The sequence below is a fragment of the Alternaria alternata genome (genome assembly GCF_001642055.1).
Source record: "Alternaria alternata strain SRC1lrK2f unplaced genomic scaffold CC77scaffold_4, whole genome shotgun sequence".
NCBI lineage: Eukaryota > Fungi > Ascomycota > Dothideomycetes > Pleosporales > Pleosporaceae > Alternaria > Alternaria alternata.
The window spans coordinates 518284-538761 of NW_017306193.1; the positions used below are offsets into that span (position 1 = coordinate 518284).

The following is a 20478-nucleotide window of genomic DNA, read 5'->3' on the forward strand; positions in this document are numbered from 1 at the left end:
GGGAGAGCAGAAGGCGGTGATGTGGGTGTATTCGATCGCACACCGTTAGCGAGGCCTAGCAGCGAAGGGGCTCTCTAGCAATGGCGAGCCAGCAAGACCGTCTTGATCCGAAGGCCGCACCTGCAATAATGGTTCATTACCTGTCTGTCTATCCACTCATGTGCTATGAAAACTCTGCCTCTTGCAGTTAGTGGGTCATAAATGTCGACTCCCAGCCCGCGTTTTGCGGTGACTACCACTCATGACTCTCGACGCAGGAGCGCTGCAGTGCTGGTGCACAAATCGAGCGCCTTCATGCGTCCCCAGCATGTCCAGGCCAATGAACGCACCCAGGGACCACCCTCTGCACCCGCGAGGGGAGCAAGCCACGTATCGCCAGTCGCCTCTCCTGCAACCCGGCTTGCCGTCTTCTTTTGGTGCGCCTGCAGTAGCGGCCTTACTGGTCCGCTGCGCCTTCATGAGCAGCTGTCATCTGAGCTCCTTGGGTTGTGAACAGTGCTTCAGAGCCTTATTTATCTAGACAGGAGACAATTTGCACTGGCCGACAGACAACCCCGTGCTCGACGCCTACGCTTAGCATCTGTCTGTTTTGTTTTGGGTAGACAGCCCAGCTGCTTCTTGTGTCGTCGTGGACATGGCAATGCGCCGGACCCAAGAATAGCATTGCAATCGCGCACTTCACCATCGACTCGGACCCGTTCGCACTGCGAAAATTGTGCCGCGGCCGTTGAGTGCTCCTGCGACGTCTGGCCCCAAAGAGTCAGACCTACGGTATCCGCCGGCGGGGCCATGTCCTACCACGATGATGAGGGGGGTCTCGCGATCAGCGCGACTTATGCAAATCGATCCCAAATCTGAACACCATTGTAGCGTGGCAGTGACAACGTTGACGGCGAAACCGGAATGCCGTGCGTCTGTCGGCGGGCGTCATCAACGTCCCCATCGCCAAATTACTGCTCGTGCAATCGTCACTCGCAACCCAAGCGCTCGGCGCCCCCCTCTGGGCTCGGTGCTATATCGTAAGCAGGTGCCCACCGTATGCACCTGGGATGCATGTGAGGAAGTTCGAGCCTTCGAGGCCAGCACTTTCTCCACTCACACAGTCTAAGATCTTTGCTGACCAGTTCCTTGGCTTCGGATTGGCCCCCTGGAGCTCATCAATACCCGTAGTGACGCTTGCAGCCCTTTACCGTGATTTTTCATCAGGCACCAGAAACATCCTGCCGTCACACATGTGACTTCACTATCCCACATCAAAGCCATCTTTTGCCTGCCGTGGCGTCAAGTGCCATGTCGTCAATAATAAAATTTGACGGCTGTTTACGTCAAGCGATGCGGTGAGGGCGAACACTATGCGTTGAAGAAGAAGGAAAAAAACATGTGCCGGCAAGGAGACGCAGGCAGCTGTTGATTGGCGAGCAACGACGCAGACACGATACTTGGTCAAAATAGCTTAGTGCACTAAAACACGTGATCCACTCTTAAGCCCTCAACCTGGGAAGACGAGGCTCCAAGGCCAGAGGAAGCAGTTTCACCCGCTGAGCTTGCAGTGACATTACGACCAGGCTTCATGGTAAGGACTACGTGACTACCTAGCAATAGCCTTACTCAGTTGGGCCCCTTCGCGATGCACAGGCTTTTCGGCTCACCCAGTGCCCAACGCGTTCGATATGCGCTGGCATCCAATGGAGCTAATCCACATCGCATGACACAGACAAGGACACGATAGTTACGGGCGCACGAGGTCAAGACAAGCAATTTGGATAAGGCAGAGGATGGCGCAGTGACTGCGTAGTTCATTCAGATTGCATGCGTTTCGCACGTAGACTCATAAGACGACCATATACTTAGGTCCAGGATCCCAAACGCCGATGTAAATGCTGATTCCGTGGTATATCCCAAAAGCTTTTCACGCGCCAAACCAGAGACGAAAACCAAGAACTTCGACCAATGGGCGATCTAGTTCATCTGCCTGATCAAATCGTTGATCTTGTCTTCCCGGTTGCCCAAGTCACCACCTTCGATGAAATGCTTGAACTTCCTCTTACGGAAGCCACCAGTAGGGCTGTTTAGCTTGAACGGCCAGAGGAAGTTGGAGGCCGCTTTGAAGTTTGGTCCAACAGTGCAGATCTCATGGATAAGATCCTCCATACAGATCATGCCGTATTTACCCAAGTTCTCCTCGATAATCTCGTTGTCGGTCAGAGGGAGTCGTTGCTTGTCGACCTTGCCATAGCCACGCTCTGTACATGAGTTAGTGTCCGACAACAAAGTTGAGCTTGAGTCGAAACTTACTGTAGATGAGCTCACGAACCGACTTCTGGTTTGGGTAACCATAAGCAACAAACGGCTCAACAATCTTCAGCATCTCCATGGTCGCCTTGGTAAGCTTGATGAAAACACCATTGTTGATCTGGAGGAGCCGAAGGAGCTGCAGTGTCTTGCGTTTCTTGGGATCAATCTTGTTGATACCCTTTATCCGAACGACGAAGGCGAGTTTTGGCTCAGCGGGGACGTAGAGGCTGTCGCTCTTCTTGGCTTCGCGCGCCATGCGCACCCGCTCACGCTCAGAATCGCGGTACTCCTTCACATACTTCTCAGCCCTTGTGAAGATGACCTCGCGCTTCTTCTTATTCTTGTCTGTTTCATGTCAGCGCTGTTCAAAACAGTATGGCATGCCATGAGTTTCAAAGAGGGCGATCGCATCATTCCCGAAAGATGGTTAACAATTCGACAACATTGACCGTAGTCTAGCCGATAGTGTGGTTGTTATAATCATCGTGATCGCCCTCCCGAGATCTCTGAAAGCATGCGGGGTTGGCCGTACCTCGCTTTTCGCGTGTTGCGATCGCGCGCTCCTCGCGTGCCTTCTCTTGAGACTTCCTCTTCTTGAGGAGGTTCTCAGGCACGAGAATGACCTCGCTCTGTGTAGGAACGGTTCTGTGAGGCGCGTGTTAGCTTTGAAATAGGTGTGCGGTGCAGAGACAACTTACGACTTCGACGACATGTTGAAGTGGTGTTCGAGAAATTCGTCGGAAGCTCAATTTTTGCCAGACCCTTAGCGCTTACGCTAGCCTTATTCCTACAAGCGTCAACGCTAAGAGGCTGTGGTCCCACATAGGCTGCACCCATCTGCGGCCGAGGTCTGGATAACTGTATTGATCTTATTACTGCAATTTCAAGTTCCTTCTGGCAACGAGCATGTCCCTCGCAGCTTGTTTATGTTTGGAAGTGACTGTATCACGATGCGGTGGTGGGTGCAGTAAGGTGTCATTTGAGATGTCTCACACCTGACAATATTTAGAGAAGAAGTTGGCATATCGAATAGCCATGCATGTGAATGCACCAGAACTATCTCTATGTCGCAGGTGACCTTTGTTGGGACATAAGGCCACTTTGTTTACTGGCGGCTTTGATATCTACTGTGACCCTTCTAATCACCTTGAACTTCGGAGGTCTATCAAAGGCGAGCAATAGCAACTCCGGACAACTGCATGTTCCAGAAGATGTGTCCCTATTCAGCCTCTTTGATAGGCGGCTTCCCTAAGCTTCAGAGTAAGATCCGTTGTCTACAAGTAGCTTTCCTATGGCCGATCGCTTGAAGGGAGAATGAAATTCTGCTGGCATGATACCTGGATAGGGAACCATTGAGCATATGGGATGATATGCTCCGTGGTATGGCTGGTTCATCACCAATATGGTCGTTCATAAGATTACGCTTATCTTTAAATAGTGCTTTTCATCAGATTGGATACAGAGAGAGGGGGATTTGTATACTGTATCCTCCCCTGCAACACACTTGGGCGAAAAACCGAAGACCACCAGTCTAGAGATAGTTGTACGACCCCAAAACGTCGCCAGAAGTACATTCCGTACTACGAGAAGCCTTTAGTGAATTTACCTGATCCTATTGTTCATGTCACGAGTAATCGCGAAGTGGCCGCCATTAGTCGACGAGCAACATTTCCAAGGTTGATTTAGTTGTTCTAGAGTATGCTTTAGGAACTAACTTTATTTACCTCCGTGCCATATCCTGTAGCCTACAAGAAAAGGTTTCCCGACGTCGTCCCCTTCTTTACAAATACCGTTGTAAAATCTTTATCTTCATTGCCATTGAAAGCTCCACCACTTTGTGAAGATGTTTCTATTTTCACATTCTGCTATTGATAGTGTCAATACCAAACAGCTCTACAGACTGAAGCCAGGTCCTTACCACGAGAAGTTCACCGAACAGTACCTTTCTTCCGTTGCTAGTTCCTACGACACTACTACGTTTGCCTCAGGCCAATCCATTCTTTCTACCCCCTGACTTTCTGGTTCACGAGTGAAGCTCCACGAGTGAAGCCCCACAAGACGACATATCCCACCCGCGAGCCTGGTCTAGACCTCCTTGAACCCTCGGACCGTTCGTTTCAAGATGACAGAACTCGGCTTTGCGCCACACCAGATGCCATGCCGTCTCGTTTCGTTTGACGATCCCCGGTACCCACATGTTTCGTACCATGCTTTACTCGCTTCCACATTGTGCTAATGGTAGCTCGATGAGATTAACCGTAGCGTCACACATCTCATCGGACGTATCTCGCTATGTCATGAGAAAAGGTCCGACTGAGTTTCTGGTGTTATAGTTGGGCTCATATAAGGAATACACTGATGCAGAATTTTCAGACCAGTCAAGTGAGACTGTAATGTGCAGAATGCTATGACGTTGCTTTTGATTGAAAAGCAGACTACTCGTACATTGGGAGGGATATCATTAACGCATGATCCTACTCGGATCTTGTTCCCGGAACGCCATGCTGAATGAAACGCCAATTCTGAGGCATGAACACGTCACCCCGTGATGTTGTTCATACTCGTGATGATGATAAGACAATGGAAGAATTCGTGTATGTGAAAGTCATGATGCGAGTGTGATGGGCGAACATGATGGCTCACCATGCTGTTGTATACTTCTTCGTAATCTGGGTCCATTCCCTCTAGGGTAGGAAATGCGAATAATGACCTGGGACCCTCTGCCTGCACTTCTCGCAGTCTTCCCGATAACCCATGCTGAAACGACCCATACCCGTCAATGCACCGCTTCGTTTTCTACCACGAGGCGTTGACGGTGGAGCCAGTGTTGAGGAAGACTCGGCATCCATTTGATCGGCCGTACTGGCGTGCGAGAAACTAAGTCGCGATAGCTGGGACTGGGTAAGTGCGGTCGGCGTATCTGGAATGTCCTCGTCCTCTGAGATGGGCGAAGGCATACGTCTGCTCCGATCGTCATCTGCATGCTGTCCCGATCCCTTCCAGGCTGGTGGAGGTGCTTGCACTGAAGGTAGGTGCAGGTTGTTCATAGCCATGGCACCTGCTGAGCCACTCATGGGGTATCCCAATCCATTCATTCCTCCTCTCTTAAAGGTAGGATGTATGGGCGTAGGTATGCGACCATTGTTGTTGACAGTATCTGAGTTGAATAAAGACGGTTGGAGCATAGCCGGTCGCATAAAGTTGTTGCCAAACGAGCTGAAGGCGGGCGACTCTGGTGGTTGACTGCGAACGTCCATTTCATCGTCGTCCAAGTCCATATCCATGTCTGTGCCACTTGACTCTCTTGATATACGAACGGGACCACCGTATATCGAATCCGGCGAGTAGGCTCCTCCGTGTTCTGATTGTGCTGGCGTCATTGACCGGATGTCCGTGAACAATCTTGGTGGAGACGGCGTGTGTGCGCCCCGGTGGGGTAGGTTCGAGAGTAGTTGGGGATGAAGTTGGTCATGGCTGACCAGCTCGTGGCTTTCCGGTCGATACTTCTATCCTACAATTAGCCAACCCCAGGAAGAAGGTATCGCTGACGTACCTTGGGGTATCTGTCCTCATCAAAATCCGAGTCTGAATCGTCGTCCCGGCCTCGCTTCCTGGCCATGATCTGAAACATGGACATGGTGATCTTGGGAAATGAGTGATCCTTATGTAGCCGCGTTCAACGCGATGACGGAGTTCAGACGATATGGTTCTTTTGATGAATAGAACGCTCGAGAGGAGCGTAGCTGGAGAAGCGCGACTGCGGTCGGAGGTTCCTGGTAGATATGTTTGGAAGCAAGCGGGCGAGGGGTCGATATGACTATCAGGGGCGCTGTTTCAGGTCGCATGAAAAGAACCCTGGCTTGTGTAGTGGAGTCGCGCGCCTCTAATGGCAGAGCGACTGTGTGGGGAAACCTTTTACTTGGTTGTCGGAAGTTGGTAACCCGTCGCTTGCATGCGGAGCCTCTAAGTGGTAGTAGCGATGATGTCGACGATGGTGTGGCTTAGCGTGGCGGAGTGGTGAAGTGGCATCTGAGGCCAAACCTTGGAATCGCCGAATCTTGGAAGCCAGGCACGGCATCACGTGGGCTACGTATATGCATGTTCAAGGAGAAGTGAAGCGTCTTTCTACATGCGATGGCGGCGGTCGCAGGAGGCGTGTTTGCGTGTACCCATGTCGCAAGCTGAATACAGGCCCCCCAGAGAAGAGTAAGGGAAGGGATGATGTTGGTGGTCACTGGGAGGGACGAGGGATGATTTGAGCTGCAGCTTGGGTCAACGAGTGCCGCCGACGCGGTGCTCGAGTCTTCCAACACAAAAGGGTCATCTTCACGCCGTCGTCAGATTCCAACAAAGCAACATGCATCGACCAACAGGAACGTGGCTATTCCAGCACGGTAACAAGCTTGGCGCACCTGCAGGTGCAAAGCTCCGGCGGCGGTGTATCGATAACTGGCGGGACCCAGAACGAACCATCAGCCCCACCTTACCCTAAAGTTTCGCAGCCACTCCCAAATAATTTGATAGCATATGACTGTATTTGCTACGCGCTCGCTGTGTCCCTTACCTACAGTCTTCGCCGACCTCGGACCTGCGCCTGCATACATTGTCTGCACACTCGCCAGGACAAACAATTGCACATCTGGTTCGCCTGATTTCTCGAGTCAAGTCACACAACACGCCCTGCACCACTTGGCACTTGTATATTCACCTTCGTCTGTGTCACAGTCGGAGTAATACTGACCGCAAGTCGACCATCGCTTACGCACCCTGTACGTCGGAGCAACAAGACTCTTCCTGTTTCAGCTCAGAGGGCGCACGCTAATATATATATACATATAAAGAGAGACTACCGTCATGGCTCCTGCTACTACAGAAACACCCGACATGTCTTCCTTCAATGACTCTACCAACCCAAGCGACGACGTGCGCGGTACATCTCCACCAGCGCTTGCTTCTCGATGCCAGTACTAACACCACTGTCTAGTCCTTGGTTACGACCCACTGATCCCGCCCCAACTTCTCGCGTCCGAGATCCCCATTCCAGCACACGCCGAGAAGACCGTTATCCAGGGTCGCAAAGAAGCCGCCAGCATCATCACACAAAAGGATGACCGACTCCTGGTCATGGTAGGGCCTTGCTCGCTACACGACCCAGAGCTGGCACTCGAGTACTGCCAGCGCCTCAAGGCTCTCGCCGACAAGCTTCAAGACAACCTCTGCATCATCATGCGCGCCTACCTTGAGAAACCACGAACAACCGTCGGCTGGAAAGGACTGATCAACGACCCAGACATTGATGAGAGCTACAAGATCAACAAGGGTCTGAGAGTGTCGCGCAAGCTGTTCGTGGATCTCACATCCGCAGGCATGCCCATTGCGTCTGAGATGCTCGATACCATCTCCCCCCAGTTCCTCGCAGACCTCATCTCCCTTGGCGCCATTGGTGCGCGAACAACTGAGTCGCAATTGCACCGTGAGCTGGCCTCTGGCCTCTCGTTCCCCATTGGTTTCAAGAATGGTACTGATGGAGGCCTAACCGTTGCGGTGGATGCAATTGGTGCAGCCGCTGCTAAGCATCACTTCATGGGTGTAACGAAGCAGGGTCTCGCTGCTATCACCAGGACGGCAGGTAACGAGCACTGCTTCGTCATTCTCCGTGGTGGAACCAAGGGTACCAATTTCGACAAGGACAGCATCAAAGCCGCGAGAGAAGCTTTGAAGAAAAAGGGTCTCGCTGAGGTCATGATGGTCGATTGCTCACACGGTATGCTCTATAATCCAACGATCGCAGAGGGATAGGCGCTAACTTTCGACAGGTAACTCTAACAAGAACCACCGCAACCAGCCCCTCGTAGCCAAGGACATTGCTGACCAAATCCGCAACGGCGAGACCGGCATCGTCGGTGTCATGATTGAGTCCAACATCAACGAAGGCAACCAGAAGGTCCCGCCTGAGGGCCCTAGCGGCCTGAAGAAGGGTGTCTCCATCACCGATGCTTGCATTGATTGGGAGAGCACCGTCGACACTCTTGAGAACCTTGCGTCTGCTGTCGCTGAGAGGCGAGCGAACAAGACCAAGTCTAACGGTGTACACTAAACATCTGTATTGAGATGAGCATTGATCAGGACTGTGTATATAGTATGGGGATATCTGGCGTTGGGAAAAGTTCAGACAGAAAGGAATATGGGTGTGATGATAGGGACTGATTTACGATCAATTGATGAAATATATGATGGAACCAAACAAGTTTTTCCGCATGTACAAAGTTGTGATGGAGTCTAACGCCGGAGAACTCATGGGTATCTTGGTATTAGTGCTATAATCTCTCAGCCCGCGCCTTCACTCATCTTCCTCTTCGTCCTCGTCCTCCTCGTCTCTGTTCTGCGTGCTGCGCCGATTGCCGCCTGTGCTCGCTCTTCCATCCGTCCCAGCCGCTCGCTCTCCCACAAACACATCTCCCGAACATTCTGTCTTACATCGAGGGCATACTCTGCTGCCTCTTCTGCTCCTATAGTAACTGTTCGCGCACGCATCGTGCCACCTGACACCACATTCTCGATTGTTGCACCGGATGCCAATTGTGACAATCTCCCTGCATCCCTCACAGTCCCTGATCCTGATGACTTCGCGCCCATCTTCGTTTTCCTCAGCAGACTCATTGTACGTCTCCTTAAGGTAAGCACGCAGTTCCATCAGTGCGCGTGGGGCAAGAGAATAGTAACCTTTTCTCGACTTTTGAAAGAAGGCTTCCTTGACAAGGGTTTCCAGGACGAGATCGGCTTCCGCAATGGAAATGCCTGTGTCGGTGTTGGCTTGTGAATCTTCCACATCGCCATTGATCTGACTTTGTCTGCTGGCTGCCTGACTTTGCCTATTTCTGCGTGAAAGACGGGCGAGCTGCGAGGCTTCGGTGTGTTTTATGGCCATGACTTCGCGGATGTTGGTGTTGTTGGTTTCGAACATGTGGTCAAGGACGCGTCTTATGTAGGCGATTTCGTTTGCGGAGAAAGTAGTAGCGAGTTGAGTGACGGCATCGCTGGCATTGTTGACAAGGGCATATATGCTATCTTTGCTCTGCTGATCGCGAGTTGATCGGATCTCGTAGTCGAATGCTTCGATTTTGGCATTTATGGTCTGGATGGTGGAGGTGATGTAGGGTTGGGTCACGTCGCCTTCTGTCCATGGGCGTTCGGGGTCTATTGCAGCTGTCAGAGTATGAAACTAACCGAGGGCTCGAAAACAGACTGTATGCAGTCATCACATGAGCTAGGATAGCTTTCATTTGATCCACTGTGAGGACGCTGTGCGTTTGGAAGGCTTGTAGGAACGCGCGATGGATCGAGCTGTAGTCCTCGCTTTCGGCAGGAGCGCGTACAAAGGGTGACTCTTCACGGGACATGTTGGCGCGAGATTGAATGTGAGTGACTCGAGAGGAGGGGAACTTTGACAGTGCGGCAGAAGTACTGTAGAGTGTGGAGAAGGTGTACTTACGCGATCGCGGGGAAATTCCGGAAACGCGAGAACGCGAAAGCACGTGTTCCTCATTCTAACCACATTGCCTCACCCGTCGTGGCTGTACGATGACGCTGCAAAACCAGTACGACCGGGTATCAAATTGAGAGCATTTCGGTATGTTTGGAGAGCTCCAAAGACTCACACGACGAATATCTGCATCGATTGAGAGAACTAGACACAAGCTGTGACCTTTCTCTAAGTCTGTACCTGAGTATCTGGAGTACCCAGGGACGTCTGAATAGCGCCACTAAACTTCAAAGTAGGAATACGTTTTTACAGTTTACGTTGAGATTGTAATGCTTCTTTTTGACTGGAATGGATAGCAATCCAAAGCAATATCTGTTAGCCGTGAATACGAATGCTAATCCTTATCTGTTATCCTGCTTGTCACGACCGACCCAGCGTTAAGCAATGCCTTTCCGTTCTTCGTGCGTCTGTGTATCATACAAGGTCCTAAAGTCTCCATCCATACTTCGTCATATCGTAACGTCGATGCTGTCCATGCCATCTCAAACAGGCAGATCGGCATTCCGTCTCGCACCACTTATCGCCTCCAGTGCCCTAGCAATATACGGTCCAATCACCGGTACGTTACTGACGAAACCCGCGATTGTCATCAGGAAATCCCCAAACAGAACGAGTATGCCGTATAGCTCAATTATGAAGCCGATGAAAGCCCATCGCATCAGAATAAGCGATATACCAGCGACAAAAGCCACCGTGCCTTTCCATTTCTGCTTGCGAGCAAAGAACGCGACGGTTTTGGTTGTTCCGATGATGAGTGTGAGGCCAATTAGAAATAATATCTATTAAGGGGGTATCAGAGCTGGTTCGATGGTAGAGGTAGAGGTTTGGAGGTGTGGTATAAACGTACGTTTCCCATTGCGAGCCTATGACCATGTCAGCAAAGCAAGTATGTATATGTGAAGAGATGAGACATACATTGCGCGGTCAAAAAACATCATGACACCTCCCATCAGAAAGAGTCCGCCTGTTCGTCTTGTCAATCCGATGTTGAACAGTAAGCGCATTCGTGGCAGTGGGCGCGTACCTACCCCCTGAGCAGAAAGCGACCCCTATCTCTGTTCCTGTTGTCAGCAGGTGTTCTATGCAGTAACCGCGAAGCTGCATGTTGGCGCAACATACTCTGGGTATCTGAAAGCCACATAGTCGGCATCTTGGAAATTCGGAATGTGTACAGCGCGCAACGTGCGAGGTTGTATAGTTGAGGAGACTTAAGACGTGGAGATAGCGAACAAGTAGTAGATTGGCACCTGGTTCCACTGTACGTCTGGCACGAAGGCGGTATCTGTCGGTTTCTTGTCTCGTGTCCCCTTGGTGAGAGTTGAGACGCGGCGCGCGCAGTCGGTGGTCGGCCCAAAGTTTACCCCTGCTAGCGCTGGAGTTCCCGCGGGTTGTCGCATAAAATTCTGGCATCATGCTTCTCAGTCTCTACAACCCTCGTCCATCCAAAGTGAGAACAGGTAGTCAACATTCAAACACTCAGCAAGAAAGAGCAATTGATGCGTTGTTTCTTTTCTACAGCTACAAGATACTTGAATGACTATTACAATGTAGATCCCGCCTTGACAACAGCATGCTTCAAGCTGCTGTAACTAGGAATCCTCCCTCGAGGTCCTGGTATACTGTCTTATGGGCGCAGAAGAATACTGGATCACGGTTAAGCCGGAACACCTCCTTGAGCCATAAGCCGAAAGGCATGTGGTGGGTGGAGAGTAGTTTGACTTTGATGATCATACATAACCTCAATTACACCTGGGTTTCTGACCAGGCTTGTACCCATTTCATTAGCCTGTTTGATGCAAGACCTTGGACAAGTGAATGAACTTGAGCCTCTGTCGAATGCAGCGTTGCGCCGACTGTGAAGGACGCATGTCATACTATCAACCTTGGAGTAGTAGGAGCTACCTCGGCATCGAGGTAACGCTCACTTCAAGATTGTGTGTGCACCTCTTGCGGCGAGATAGCCCTCTGACACGTTCTGTGGCATGGTACGGATGCCTCCAAACACCTCCTTGTTGTGGTACCTTAGACGCGTCTTGGGATCGGTGTATGGTGCAGGAAGACCGGTGATATCACAGTACTTCTTCTGACTGCTCGGGTGGAAGCTCGGAGCCGACTCGATGTTGGTGTATGTAGGTGCCGGCCCAGCAGCAGCTCTGCCGTTCTTCTCCAATACCAGGGTGCTCAGACTCTGGGCTGCTTGGGCGATGTTCGGTGCGCGGCCGGAAGCAGCGTTGCCTTCAGCAGTTACGGCAGGTGTCGAGTTACCGCTGTTGTTCTGTGTGGCCATGACTGAGGCTTCTTTGCGTGACGCCTCGCCGAGAATCTGCTTGAGGTTCTTGTTGCGTCGCTGCGGTGGCTTCCAGTTTGGGTTGCGGAAAGGCTTGGGTACTGCGTAGATGTCAAGCTTGTCAAGAAGCGCCTGATGCGTTTTCTCATCCGAGGCGGCTGTTAATGGTGCCATGCTTGGAGATGCCGGGATCTCAAGAAATCGCAGTCGATGGGCTTCGGTGTCTTGGCTGCGATTCCGTGTTGTCTTGTCGCGTTGTCGGCCTGTTGTTATTCCACGTTGATCGCGTGCGGGGCCGGTTTTGATGGGCTGATCTGATAAGTCGCGATGCTGGTGCGTGAGCTGTGGCGGGAATCAATGTGAGCGTGGCAGAGCGTTGGTGTTGTATCGCGATGGAGCTTGCGGAGGTGGAGCTCTCCCGCCCGACCTCTGGACCTGCATACCCACACTAACTGCTTTCATCCTCCCCACCAGACAACTTGAACGCGTACAACCAACGCCAATATCACAGAGGTACAATAATGGTGAGATGTCACGAAGCAGCCCCCTGAGCGGCGCGTGAATCTGACCACGTCTCCAGGAAAGTCCACACGAGCACCAACAGAGCCAACTGCTCTCTCGCATCATCGTGAATGTTGTCAGTCAAGCCAAACGTTTCCAGGTCCAGTCAAGACAAGCATGCTGACTATTCCAAAGGAGAAGTTGAATGAGGCCATCATGATGCTAAACAAAAATCTCCAAGAGATCAATATCCAGAACATGGACACGGAGCTCGTAGCTCAGATGTTCAAGAACTACCAGTCCAACGTTCTTTTTCACCTGGAAGGTATACGGTCCTGTAGAGAATCCTGTATGACATAGCTGACAGGCCAAAGCAACAAACGGTCTGAAGGATCCTGCGTAAGCATACGACGTAGAGTATTCTTGGTGTGCAATTTGCATTTCCCGCGGCACAGCCAAAGCTCGCATACAGCCGGAATTATGGAGACAAGGAGCAGAATGGAGCGGGTAGATAGCCAATAATGAGATATGACCATGTCCAAATTTCGTGCACGACAGCAATGAGCATGGTCGTCATGTGAAATAGCGTAACATGGCCCTGGACGGAGACGGGCTCGGACCACCGAGCATCGCAAGAGCCTCACCACATGGCAACCGCAATGCCGCGCATCCTCAGTACCAGTCGCGCTAAACAAGCTCACACGCCACATCTCCCGTCCGCGATATGAAATAACAACCTGATCCTCGGCCAATCTCCATCTCCAACTTCACCGCCATGGCCCCCTCAGCTATCGACGAGGCGCCCCAACTCGCAGGGCGCAATCCACCCAAACCTCCACCCAAGCTCTGGAGCGTGTCGGAACCGCCTTTTGAAGGCTTCAGGCCCATCGACAAAGAAGGATGGTCGCGTAGCAACGGCGAAACTGCCATCGTAATTGACAATGGTACGCTCGCAATGCACATGCGCCCGTGTTTCTACCCAGACTAACATACTGTAGGCTCGTCCGCAGTCCGCGCTGGGTGGTCTTTTGACTCCAAACCCCGGTTATCAGTGTTGCCCAACATGGCGAGGTACCGCGACCGCAAGCTCAACCGAACCTTTACCTTTGTTGGCTCAGATGTCTACGCCGACGGTACGGCACGAGGACAGTCCAAGCCTGTCTATGAGCCTGGCAGCAACGTCGTAAACAATTGGGACGTCATGGAGGGCGTGCTTGACTACTGCTTTGTCAAAATGGGTGTGGATGGACGCTCCGGGCGCATAGATAGACCCATCGTCATGACAGAGCCCGTTGCGAACCTGGGCTATTCACGAAAGAGTACGTGAGCCAATGACAGATGAGACTGTGCGTACAGCTAACATCAACTCTACAGCCATGTCGGAAATCCTCTTCGAGTGCTACGGCGCACCATCCGTCGCATACGGTATCGACTCGCTCTTCTCCTACTCATACAATGGCGGGCGCAACGGGCTGGTCATGGACTCTTCGTACACCTCTACGCACATTATTCCCGTAGTAAACTCCAAGCCCTTGTTGTCGCAAACCACGCGTCTGAACTGGGGTCGCTTCCAGTCCGCGCAATACCTGCTCAAGCTACTGAGGCTGAAGTACCCTACATTCCCCGGAAAGATTAGCGACAACCAGGCTGAAGACCTCGTTCGAGAGCATTGCTATGTATCACAAGACTACGAGAATGACCTCAGCCGCTACCTGGATTGGACGGGCTTAGAAGACCGAGACCATACAATCCAGTTCCCTTATACTGAGCAGATAGTGGTGCAAAAGACCGAGGAAGAGCTGGCAGCTGCAGCGGAAAAGCGCAAGGAGAGTGGTCGTAGGCTGCAGGCCCAGGCGGCAAAGATGCGTCTGGAGAAGCTGAAGAAGAAGGAAGAAGAGCTGGAGTGGTGCTTGCAGTTGCAGACGCAGCTGGAAGAGATTACCACGAAAAAGGAAAAGGCACGGGTACTGGAGTCAAATGACTTCGATGACGAGAACCAGCTCAACAAACGAGTCAAGGAACTGGAAGCTGCCATCAAGAAGGCTCGTAACAAGGACCTTGGCGATGTAGAGGAGGAGCAGGTCGAAGCACCTACATTCCCCCTGTTGGAGGTTCCGGATGATCAGCTTGACGAGGAGGGTATCAAGCAAAAGCGACAGCAACGATTGATGAAGTCAAACTACGATGCACGCCAACGTGCGAAGATTGAAAAGGAGAAGGAGAAGGCACGGCAAGCAGAAGAGCAACGACTTGACGACCAACGGCGGGAAACCGATCCTCAAGGCTGGATAGAAGAGCGCCGGATAGCTCGCCAAGCCATTATCCAGAAGATGAAGGACCGTGAGCGTCTCAAGGCTGAACTTGGAAACCGCAAGTCACTCGCCAACCAAATGCGAATGAAGTCCATCGCCAACCTTGCCTCGGACGCACCCACCAAGAAGCGGCGACGAGGTGGTGGTGATGATGACACCTTTGGCGCCGACGATGCAGACTGGGGCGTCTACCGCACCATTGCTACAGGTGAAGGTTCCGATGACGAAGAAGAAGAAGATCTCTCCAAGAATCTTAAAGAAATCGAATCCCAGCTTCTCCAACACGACCCCGACTTCACCGAAGAATCAACCCGCGAAGCACAAACAGACTGGACAAAATCCATCCTCCATTCCTTCCTCCACGGTCCCTACCCTTACGACGCCGAGTCCCAAAGGGAAATGAACCAAATCCACCTCAACGTTGAACGCATCCGCGTTCCCGAAGTCGTCTTCCAACCGACAATCGCAGGTCTCGACCAAGCTGGTATCGTAGAAATTGCCTCGAATATCCTCACAGAGCGACTGGCAGATTCGCCCCACCGCGACGACGTGTTGAAGGACATTTTCCTCACAGGTGGCAACACCATGTTCCAGGGTTTCGAGGAACGCCTGCGCTCTGAACTCCGTGCCGTGCTCCCCGCTGAACAAACCATCAACGTGAGAAAAGCTGGGGACTGTGTACTTGATGCCTGGCGTGGCGCGGCCCAATGGGCGGGCAAGAAGGAGTCGAGGCAACATTTTATCACCAGGCAGGAATTTCTGGAAAAGGGTGCCGAGTATATCAAGGAGCATGACCAGGGGAATGCTGCTTATTAGCTTATTCTATCTTGCTTGTAAGTCAATAGTGGGAGTAGTTTGTTGAGTCTACCTGGGTATTGGTGCTTGTAGTATTACAGAAATATGGTGTTATTGCTTTATTTTTTGCCATTCTTAGATAATATCTCTCCATGGAGAGGAAATGGCTTCTTTTACAATCGTTACGTTCTTAGTGATGTGATTGTGATAACATCATGGCGCAGACCGACATGCAACAGAGAGTATATGTAGGAGGATGCAATTCTCAAATTATCTAAGCAAAACCAAAGAACACTATGCTAAAGCCCCTTGTACGCCGAAACCACCATGACACCTGTCCCAATGCATACCCAATGTATGTATATGCTCTAAGCCAAACAATGCTGCGTGCATGCAGAACGCCTCCCAATGAGTCCCAGTCCTACACCGATGATGATGCATGCGCCGCCGTTTGCCCCGTTTACCTTGGTCGTTAACAAATTCGTGTTTCTCATTTCCATATTATGATTACGGGCACAAAGATGTTTCCGTCAGCAGAAGACATCGTTTGAGTCGCCGCGCTCTACGCAGACTTGGGGTGCTGCTCAACGAGCCATTCCATCACACTTTCGTAGCATAGTACAAACTGTCGCAGACTCTGTACCATGCTCAACCGCTGCAGTCTGAAGTCCTCCACGGTCTTTGCAATAAGATCGGTCTCCTCGTTGTTCACCCAGCTGTCCTCTTCGCGCTCGTTCTTGGCTAACTTGTCGTCGGTGTCCATTGGAGTCGACTGCCTGGCGTTGCGAGCTTGCCTTTGCCGCTTGAGCATATCCAAGACGGAGTCAACCGTGCAAAAAGTACCAGTACGGCCACATCCGGCGGAGCAATGGACTATAATCGGGCGGCTGTTGGGTGGGTCAGGCTGCGAGGGCGAGCCACCGTTGACCGAGCGGACAACAGCATCAGTCTGCTCAATCAGGCCCAATAGATGCGTAGGATGGGCTGGGGCTCCGAAATCAGGCCAATGCGAGTACTGCAACTGTGTGATTTCGCGCATACGCGCGAAGGGTTCATCATCGTTCGAAAGAGTGAACTTGCGCACGATGACATAAGGCTGCTCCTGGTTAGAAGAACCAGTAGTAGCTTCCTTGGTGAAGTTGGCAAGCTTCGGTGGGTTCGTTGACCTGCGCTGACCCACTGATGGCCTCGATTGTTCCCTGTGACGATGGATCTTCGACGGCTCCAAAGACGCCCTGCGTTCGCCAAGTGGGTTGAGGTGTAGATGGCCATATCGCTTATCGGACCAGTAGTTGTGGGCCTTGACCTGTCCACCTTCTTGCTCGGCAGTTAACATGACAATGACACGAACGTCTTGCTGCCAAACAACGTTCCAGAAGTCCTGTCAAAGTGTTAGTGGGTGACGTGATATACATAAATGAGAACATACTTTGAAGGTAGCCGGTATGGGTCCCTGCGTTGCGATGTAACGCTTGTTGGAGTAGGCGGCTTGGACGTGGTTGGCGTTGACATAATCGCAGCTTCCTTCAGCAACTCCTTCGAGCTTGACACGAGTGTGTTCGTATGGCCAGATATTGTTGTAGCGATTCTTCGAACCTTTCTCAATACCTGCAATCTGTATATGCTGTCCCTTGCCTCCTGATGACGACGGAGCGTCGTAGACAACTTCACCAGACAAAGCCTTTTGCATACGCTTTTGTTCACGTTTCTCGATTTGCAAGAATCGTTCTGCGACTGTCTTGCCCTTGTCTTGCTCTTCAGATGCAGCCTGAAGCCACTGTGGAAGATCGTCTTCCACTGACTGGGTCATGCCTGCTGGCTGCTTGACGGGCATCTGCCCAACTCCACCGATGAGGTCCATGTTTTGACGAATGTTGCCAAAGAAAGGGTTAGCAGCGTTCTGGGTTGCAGGCATGGGACAGCCACCGATAACAGGCGCGACAGCAGGGAGATCGGAGTTGAGGTTCAGAGCAGCAGTGCCGGAGGTCGGACTTCCAGAGCTTTGGTGTGTGATCCAGGCTGGGAACTTTTCAGCAAATTCTTGGAATCCACCACGGATGATAAAAGTGCCACCTGACCAACCCTCGCTGGTGAACTTTTTGAGGGTGTTGACACAGGTTGTGGCGTCCTTCATTTGCGATGAGTTGGCGTCATATACTATGATGTGTTTGCTGCTCCTCCATCGCTCAAACTTGTCCCTTTGTTCGTCATCTTTGAAGGTCTCAGCTAGCTTCTGGACATTGAAGGAAGCGCGCTTGAGCAGCGTCGTAGGAATACAGAGGCTCAGTGCGCCTGTTATGCGAGCCTTGGCATACTGTGTCGACACACGGAGATCCAGCACAAGGACCTCGTCAATGGAAGACTGGAGGATGTTGACGATATGTTGAGCAGTGACCATAGTGGGTCCGGTAGTGTTGCCTTCTTCCTCAAAATGCGCGGGAAGCGTCTCAGCACGGTGAGTGGATATTGAAATTTGCTGGGGATGCATCTTCTTTGAAGGTAACGATGGCCGTGGGATACGGGGTTCGGCGAACTGGGCGACAGCATCTGAACGACCGGGTCCATCAAAGCTTGCTGGGGAATTCCTTCGTGGTCGGTCGGGAAACATGGAGGATTCGGTCGACAGCATGCGCTTTGGGGAACGTGGCTTGGGGGCGAACTCTTGCTCGTCGCTGGTATCGCTCTTGTCGCCTGGTCGGTCGGGCGGTGGCATCGACTGCGACTGTGAGTACGAGGGCTGTGCGGAGTCGATGTTGGCGAAGAAGGGGCTCTTGGATTGTGCCTTCAGGCCGGGCGATGCAAAGTCGAAGCTGCCCAGAGCAAAAGCTCTGTTGTTCTCCGACTGTTTCCTAAATTGCTCAAACTCTGGGTTCTGCTCAACGGGTATTATCCGTGGGGAGGCGGCAGCTGTCGAGCGCACGTTGGAAGTGGGTGGGCTCCAGTTTCCGCGAATGTGCTGGGCAGCACTAGAGGAGAAGTGGTCGGCATTGCTGTTGACGGCAAGACCAAAGTAGTTAGGTGAGGGGGTCGAGGGTTCCTTCGTCTTCTGTGAGGCTACATGGCTCGGTGTTTTGGCTACCCCGTTCATGCGGGGCGTGAGGGGGGGTAGCGCAGACGTCGGATGTAGTGAGGCACTTGGCCTCGTCATGGGCGTCGATCCTGAACCTCGTGGGCGAGAAGATGTGTGGGAGGAACCTCTGGGCCTAGGCGATAGGGCAGGCGTGGACATGGTGTGAGGCCTTCACACGCGTCAACTGGGTGAAGCGTGAATGTGGCTGGTGGGCGGGCAGATTAAGTCGTGGTAGGAGATAGGTGCATGAATATGGGGACTTGATGGCAGCGGGAGGGTGTGTGTGCAAGTAATGCAGGAGTGGTTGGTGCGGTGTGAAGGGTCTTGGTTTGGTGGGGATTGCCGCTGCGCTGAACAATGACGTAGGTGTATAATGAGGCAATCTCCCTGTGTTGCTGGGCGCACGAGCGATGATGTGCAGGCACAGCCCTGGGTACAGCCGACGAACGCAGAAAACAGCCGAATGTATTCGCAGCAAGAAGCGATGCCACACGGTGCGGCTGTGGTATCAGAGCTCAGTAGCGCGGGCAAACCGTAGGGGTGATGTCGTCAGGGCAGGAAAAGCTGGCTAGATGCCGCAGCTGCAGGGTCTCTGAGAACCAGCAAAGGGGAGGGGGTGCCTGAAAACAAACGGTCCCGTGACTAGGTCGGTAGGGCTGAGGCTGTGGGCGGAAACGGCAAATAGGCGCAGCGGAGAGGCGACGAGGACGGGGCGGAGAGCGGAAAGATCGAGTAGACAGAAGCTGGATGTATCGGCGATCGAGCAACTTAAGAGGAATCGACGAAAAAGCCATTTCCAAGGCACGGCTGCGAAGACTAGCTGGCTCGCTCTGGGCCCGACAATCGCATGCTAAAACCGCCTTGTCAGCTGTATGGGCTATCGTCGAGCCGCCCCTGTCTATTGCGACATTTGCTATTTAGCGTCACCCGCCAGGTCAACGGCTGCGAGGTTGCCGCCACGACTGTCCAACTCGCACCATGACGGCCGCGACCTCACGTCTGCAGCGCACATGATGGCCTTCAAGACACCGAGATACTGCCTCAACCGCAGAAAAACCTGCTGCGTGCATCCGCGCGCGCCGGCTGCAAGCATGCAATCCTGAAACCTCGCGACGCGCCCCACCGCAAGACGCTCGGGGACCCTTACATTGATCGGCACCCGAGACCGTGCAGAGCAGAAGGCTGCGTCTGGGAAACACACCGTCGCTCTCTGGCCAAAAGGGTAGGTGGGGATGCTAGATGCTACGGCCGACGCGACTCGTCTGCTTCACGTCTTCTAATCTTCTAGAGTGGTTGATCCTCAGACTTCTACCACCAAGTCAGACCGCCACTTTGTCACGCCAACGACATCAGCCGCCAACTCAAGCAGAGCAAGCATCTTCCTCTCGCCTTATCCCTGTCGCACATGTTGTTCGGGCTGCAGATCCCATAGTTCATACGGACACATGGTTCGGTCGCTATCAAGTACTGCCCAACTCGTACGGTACCGTGTCTGACTTTGCAACAACACGTCCTTTTCAGACAGCAACAGGGAACACATCATGCGTAGCGGTGTGGGTTGATTGTACACACACATACGCGCACACAAAATGGCGTGGTTCTCTATGACGCAATCGAGTTCGTACAAGATGCCGAAGCCCGGCCCTTGGCTATGACTTTGAGCGATATTTGAATT

At 52.3% G+C, this 20478-nt stretch overlaps 10 protein-coding genes across 10 annotated transcripts; 3 read left to right on the forward strand and 7 right to left on the reverse strand.

Annotated features, from left to right (window-relative positions):
• Nucleotides 1-1768: 1768 nt before the first annotated feature.
• CC77DRAFT_982661 (60S ribosomal protein L7) lies at nt 1769-3006 on the reverse strand. Its single transcript, XM_018536122.1, has 3 exons — nt 2994-3006; nt 2296-2940; nt 1769-2243 (listed from the first exon to the last, which is right to left on the reverse strand). The coding sequence occupies exons 2-3, from the start codon at nt 2549-2551 to the stop codon at nt 1960-1962; spliced, it is 540 nt and encodes a 179-aa protein (XP_018389183.1). The 5' UTR covers nt 2552-2940; nt 2994-3006; the 3' UTR covers nt 1769-1959.
• Nucleotides 3007-4979: 1973 nt separating this feature from the next.
• On the reverse strand, nt 4980-5926 carry CC77DRAFT_929335 (hypothetical protein; the record flags this gene model as incomplete). The annotated part of the gene is made up of 2 exons (XM_018534100.1): nt 4980-5801; nt 5849-5926. The coding sequence occupies 2 exons, from the start codon at nt 5924-5926 to the stop codon at nt 4980-4982; spliced, it is 900 nt and encodes a 299-aa protein (XP_018389184.1).
• Nucleotides 5927-6761: 835 nt separating this feature from the next.
• Nucleotides 6762-8546, forward strand: CC77DRAFT_624138 (phospho-2-dehydro-3-deoxyheptonate aldolase-like protein). The gene is made up of 3 exons (XM_018532499.1): nt 6762-7225; nt 7280-8059; nt 8112-8546. The coding sequence occupies exons 1-3, from the start codon at nt 7150-7152 to the stop codon at nt 8390-8392; spliced, it is 1137 nt and encodes a 378-aa protein (XP_018389185.1). The 5' UTR covers nt 6762-7149; the 3' UTR covers nt 8393-8546.
• On the reverse strand, nt 8365-9864 carry CC77DRAFT_624105 (hypothetical protein). The gene is made up of 2 exons (XM_018532498.1): nt 9542-9864; nt 8365-9492 (listed from the first exon to the last, which is right to left on the reverse strand). The coding sequence occupies exons 1-2, from the start codon at nt 9693-9695 to the stop codon at nt 8636-8638; spliced, it is 1011 nt and encodes a 336-aa protein (XP_018389186.1). The 5' UTR covers nt 9696-9864; the 3' UTR covers nt 8365-8635.
• A 210-nt stretch (nt 9865-10074) lies between these two features.
• CC77DRAFT_1047580 (Got1-domain-containing protein) lies at nt 10075-11064 on the reverse strand. Its single transcript, XM_018527498.1, has 5 exons — nt 10958-11064; nt 10867-10893; nt 10754-10802; nt 10686-10701; nt 10075-10617 (listed from the first exon to the last, which is right to left on the reverse strand). The coding sequence occupies exons 1-5, from the start codon at nt 10986-10988 to the stop codon at nt 10321-10323; spliced, it is 420 nt and encodes a 139-aa protein (XP_018389187.1). The 5' UTR covers nt 10989-11064; the 3' UTR covers nt 10075-10320.
• A 261-nt stretch (nt 11065-11325) lies between these two features.
• CC77DRAFT_982670 (hypothetical protein) lies at nt 11326-12518 on the reverse strand. The gene has a single exon (XM_018536123.1). It carries the CDS (start codon nt 12297-12299, stop codon nt 11760-11762), a length of 540 nt encoding a protein of 179 aa, XP_018389188.1. The 5' UTR covers nt 12300-12518; the 3' UTR covers nt 11326-11759.
• On the reverse strand, nt 12390-12846 carry CC77DRAFT_624538 (hypothetical protein). Its single transcript, XM_018532501.1, has one exon. It carries the CDS (start codon nt 12750-12752, stop codon nt 12480-12482), a length of 273 nt encoding a protein of 90 aa, XP_018389189.1. The 5' UTR covers nt 12753-12846; the 3' UTR covers nt 12390-12479.
• On the forward strand, nt 12804-13029 carry CC77DRAFT_1058271 (hypothetical protein; the record flags this gene model as incomplete). Its single annotated transcript, XM_018528113.1, has 2 exons — nt 12804-12951; nt 13001-13029. The coding sequence occupies 2 exons, from the start codon at nt 12804-12806 to the stop codon at nt 13027-13029; spliced, it is 177 nt and encodes a 58-aa protein (XP_018389190.1).
• Nucleotides 13030-13401: 372 nt separating this feature from the next.
• CC77DRAFT_1028741 (actin-like ATPase domain-containing protein) lies at nt 13402-15754 on the forward strand (the record flags this gene model as incomplete). Its single annotated transcript, XM_018526470.1, has 3 exons — nt 13402-13570; nt 13625-13945; nt 14001-15754. The coding sequence occupies 3 exons, from the start codon at nt 13402-13404 to the stop codon at nt 15752-15754; spliced, it is 2244 nt and encodes a 747-aa protein (XP_018389191.1).
• Nucleotides 15755-16295: 541 nt separating this feature from the next.
• On the reverse strand, nt 16296-18821 carry CC77DRAFT_928544 (hypothetical protein; the record flags this gene model as incomplete). Its single annotated transcript, XM_018534063.1, has 2 exons — nt 16296-17114; nt 17163-18821. The coding sequence occupies 2 exons, from the start codon at nt 18819-18821 to the stop codon at nt 16296-16298; spliced, it is 2478 nt and encodes an 825-aa protein (XP_018389192.1).
• Between the last annotated feature and the right edge of the window lie 1657 nt (nt 18822-20478).

Excerpts from the sequence above, each read along its gene's own strand:
- CC77DRAFT_982661 (XM_018536122.1), bottom strand. The coding sequence starts at position 2,551 with ATGGCGCGCGAAGCCAAGAAGAGCGACAGCCTCTACGTCCCCGCTGAG. Across the intron at positions 2,244-2,295 it reads GGTTCGTGAGCTCATCTACA|AGCGTGGCTATGGCAAGGTC; the intron begins GTAAGTTTCGAC and ends ACTCATGTACAG.
- CC77DRAFT_624538 (XM_018532501.1), bottom strand. The coding sequence starts at position 12,752 with ATGATGCGAGAGAGCAGTTGGCTCTGTTGGTGCTCGTGTGGACTTTCC.
- CC77DRAFT_1047580 (XM_018527498.1), bottom strand. The coding sequence starts at position 10,988 with ATGCCGACTATGTGGCTTTCAGATACCCAGA. Across the intron at positions 10,894-10,957 it reads GTGGCTTTCAGATACCCAGA|AGATAGGGGTCGCTTTCTGC; the intron begins GTATGTTGCGCC and ends CAACAGGAACAG. Across the intron at positions 10,803-10,866 it reads GGTCGCTTTCTGCTCAGGGG|GCGGACTCTTTCTGATGGGA; the intron begins GTAGGTACGCGC and ends CAAGACGAACAG.
- CC77DRAFT_982670 (XM_018536123.1), bottom strand. The coding sequence starts at position 12,299 with ATGGCACCATTAACAGCCGCCTCGGATGAGAAAACGCATCAGGCGCTT.
- CC77DRAFT_624105 (XM_018532498.1), bottom strand. The coding sequence starts at position 9,695 with ATGTCCCGTGAAGAGTCACCCTTTGTACGCGCTCCTGCCGAAAGCGAG. Across the intron at positions 9,493-9,541 it reads TCATGTGATGACTGCATACA|ACCCCGAACGCCCATGGACA; the intron begins GTCTGTTTTCGA and ends CAGCTGCAATAG.
- CC77DRAFT_624138 (XM_018532499.1), top strand. The coding sequence starts at position 7,150 with ATGGCTCCTGCTACTACAGAAACACCCGACATGTCTTCCTTCAATGAC. Across the intron at positions 7,226-7,279 it reads CCCAAGCGACGACGTGCGCG|TCCTTGGTTACGACCCACTG; the intron begins GTACATCTCCAC and ends ACCACTGTCTAG. Across the intron at positions 8,060-8,111 it reads GATGGTCGATTGCTCACACG|GTAACTCTAACAAGAACCAC; the intron begins GTATGCTCTATA and ends AACTTTCGACAG.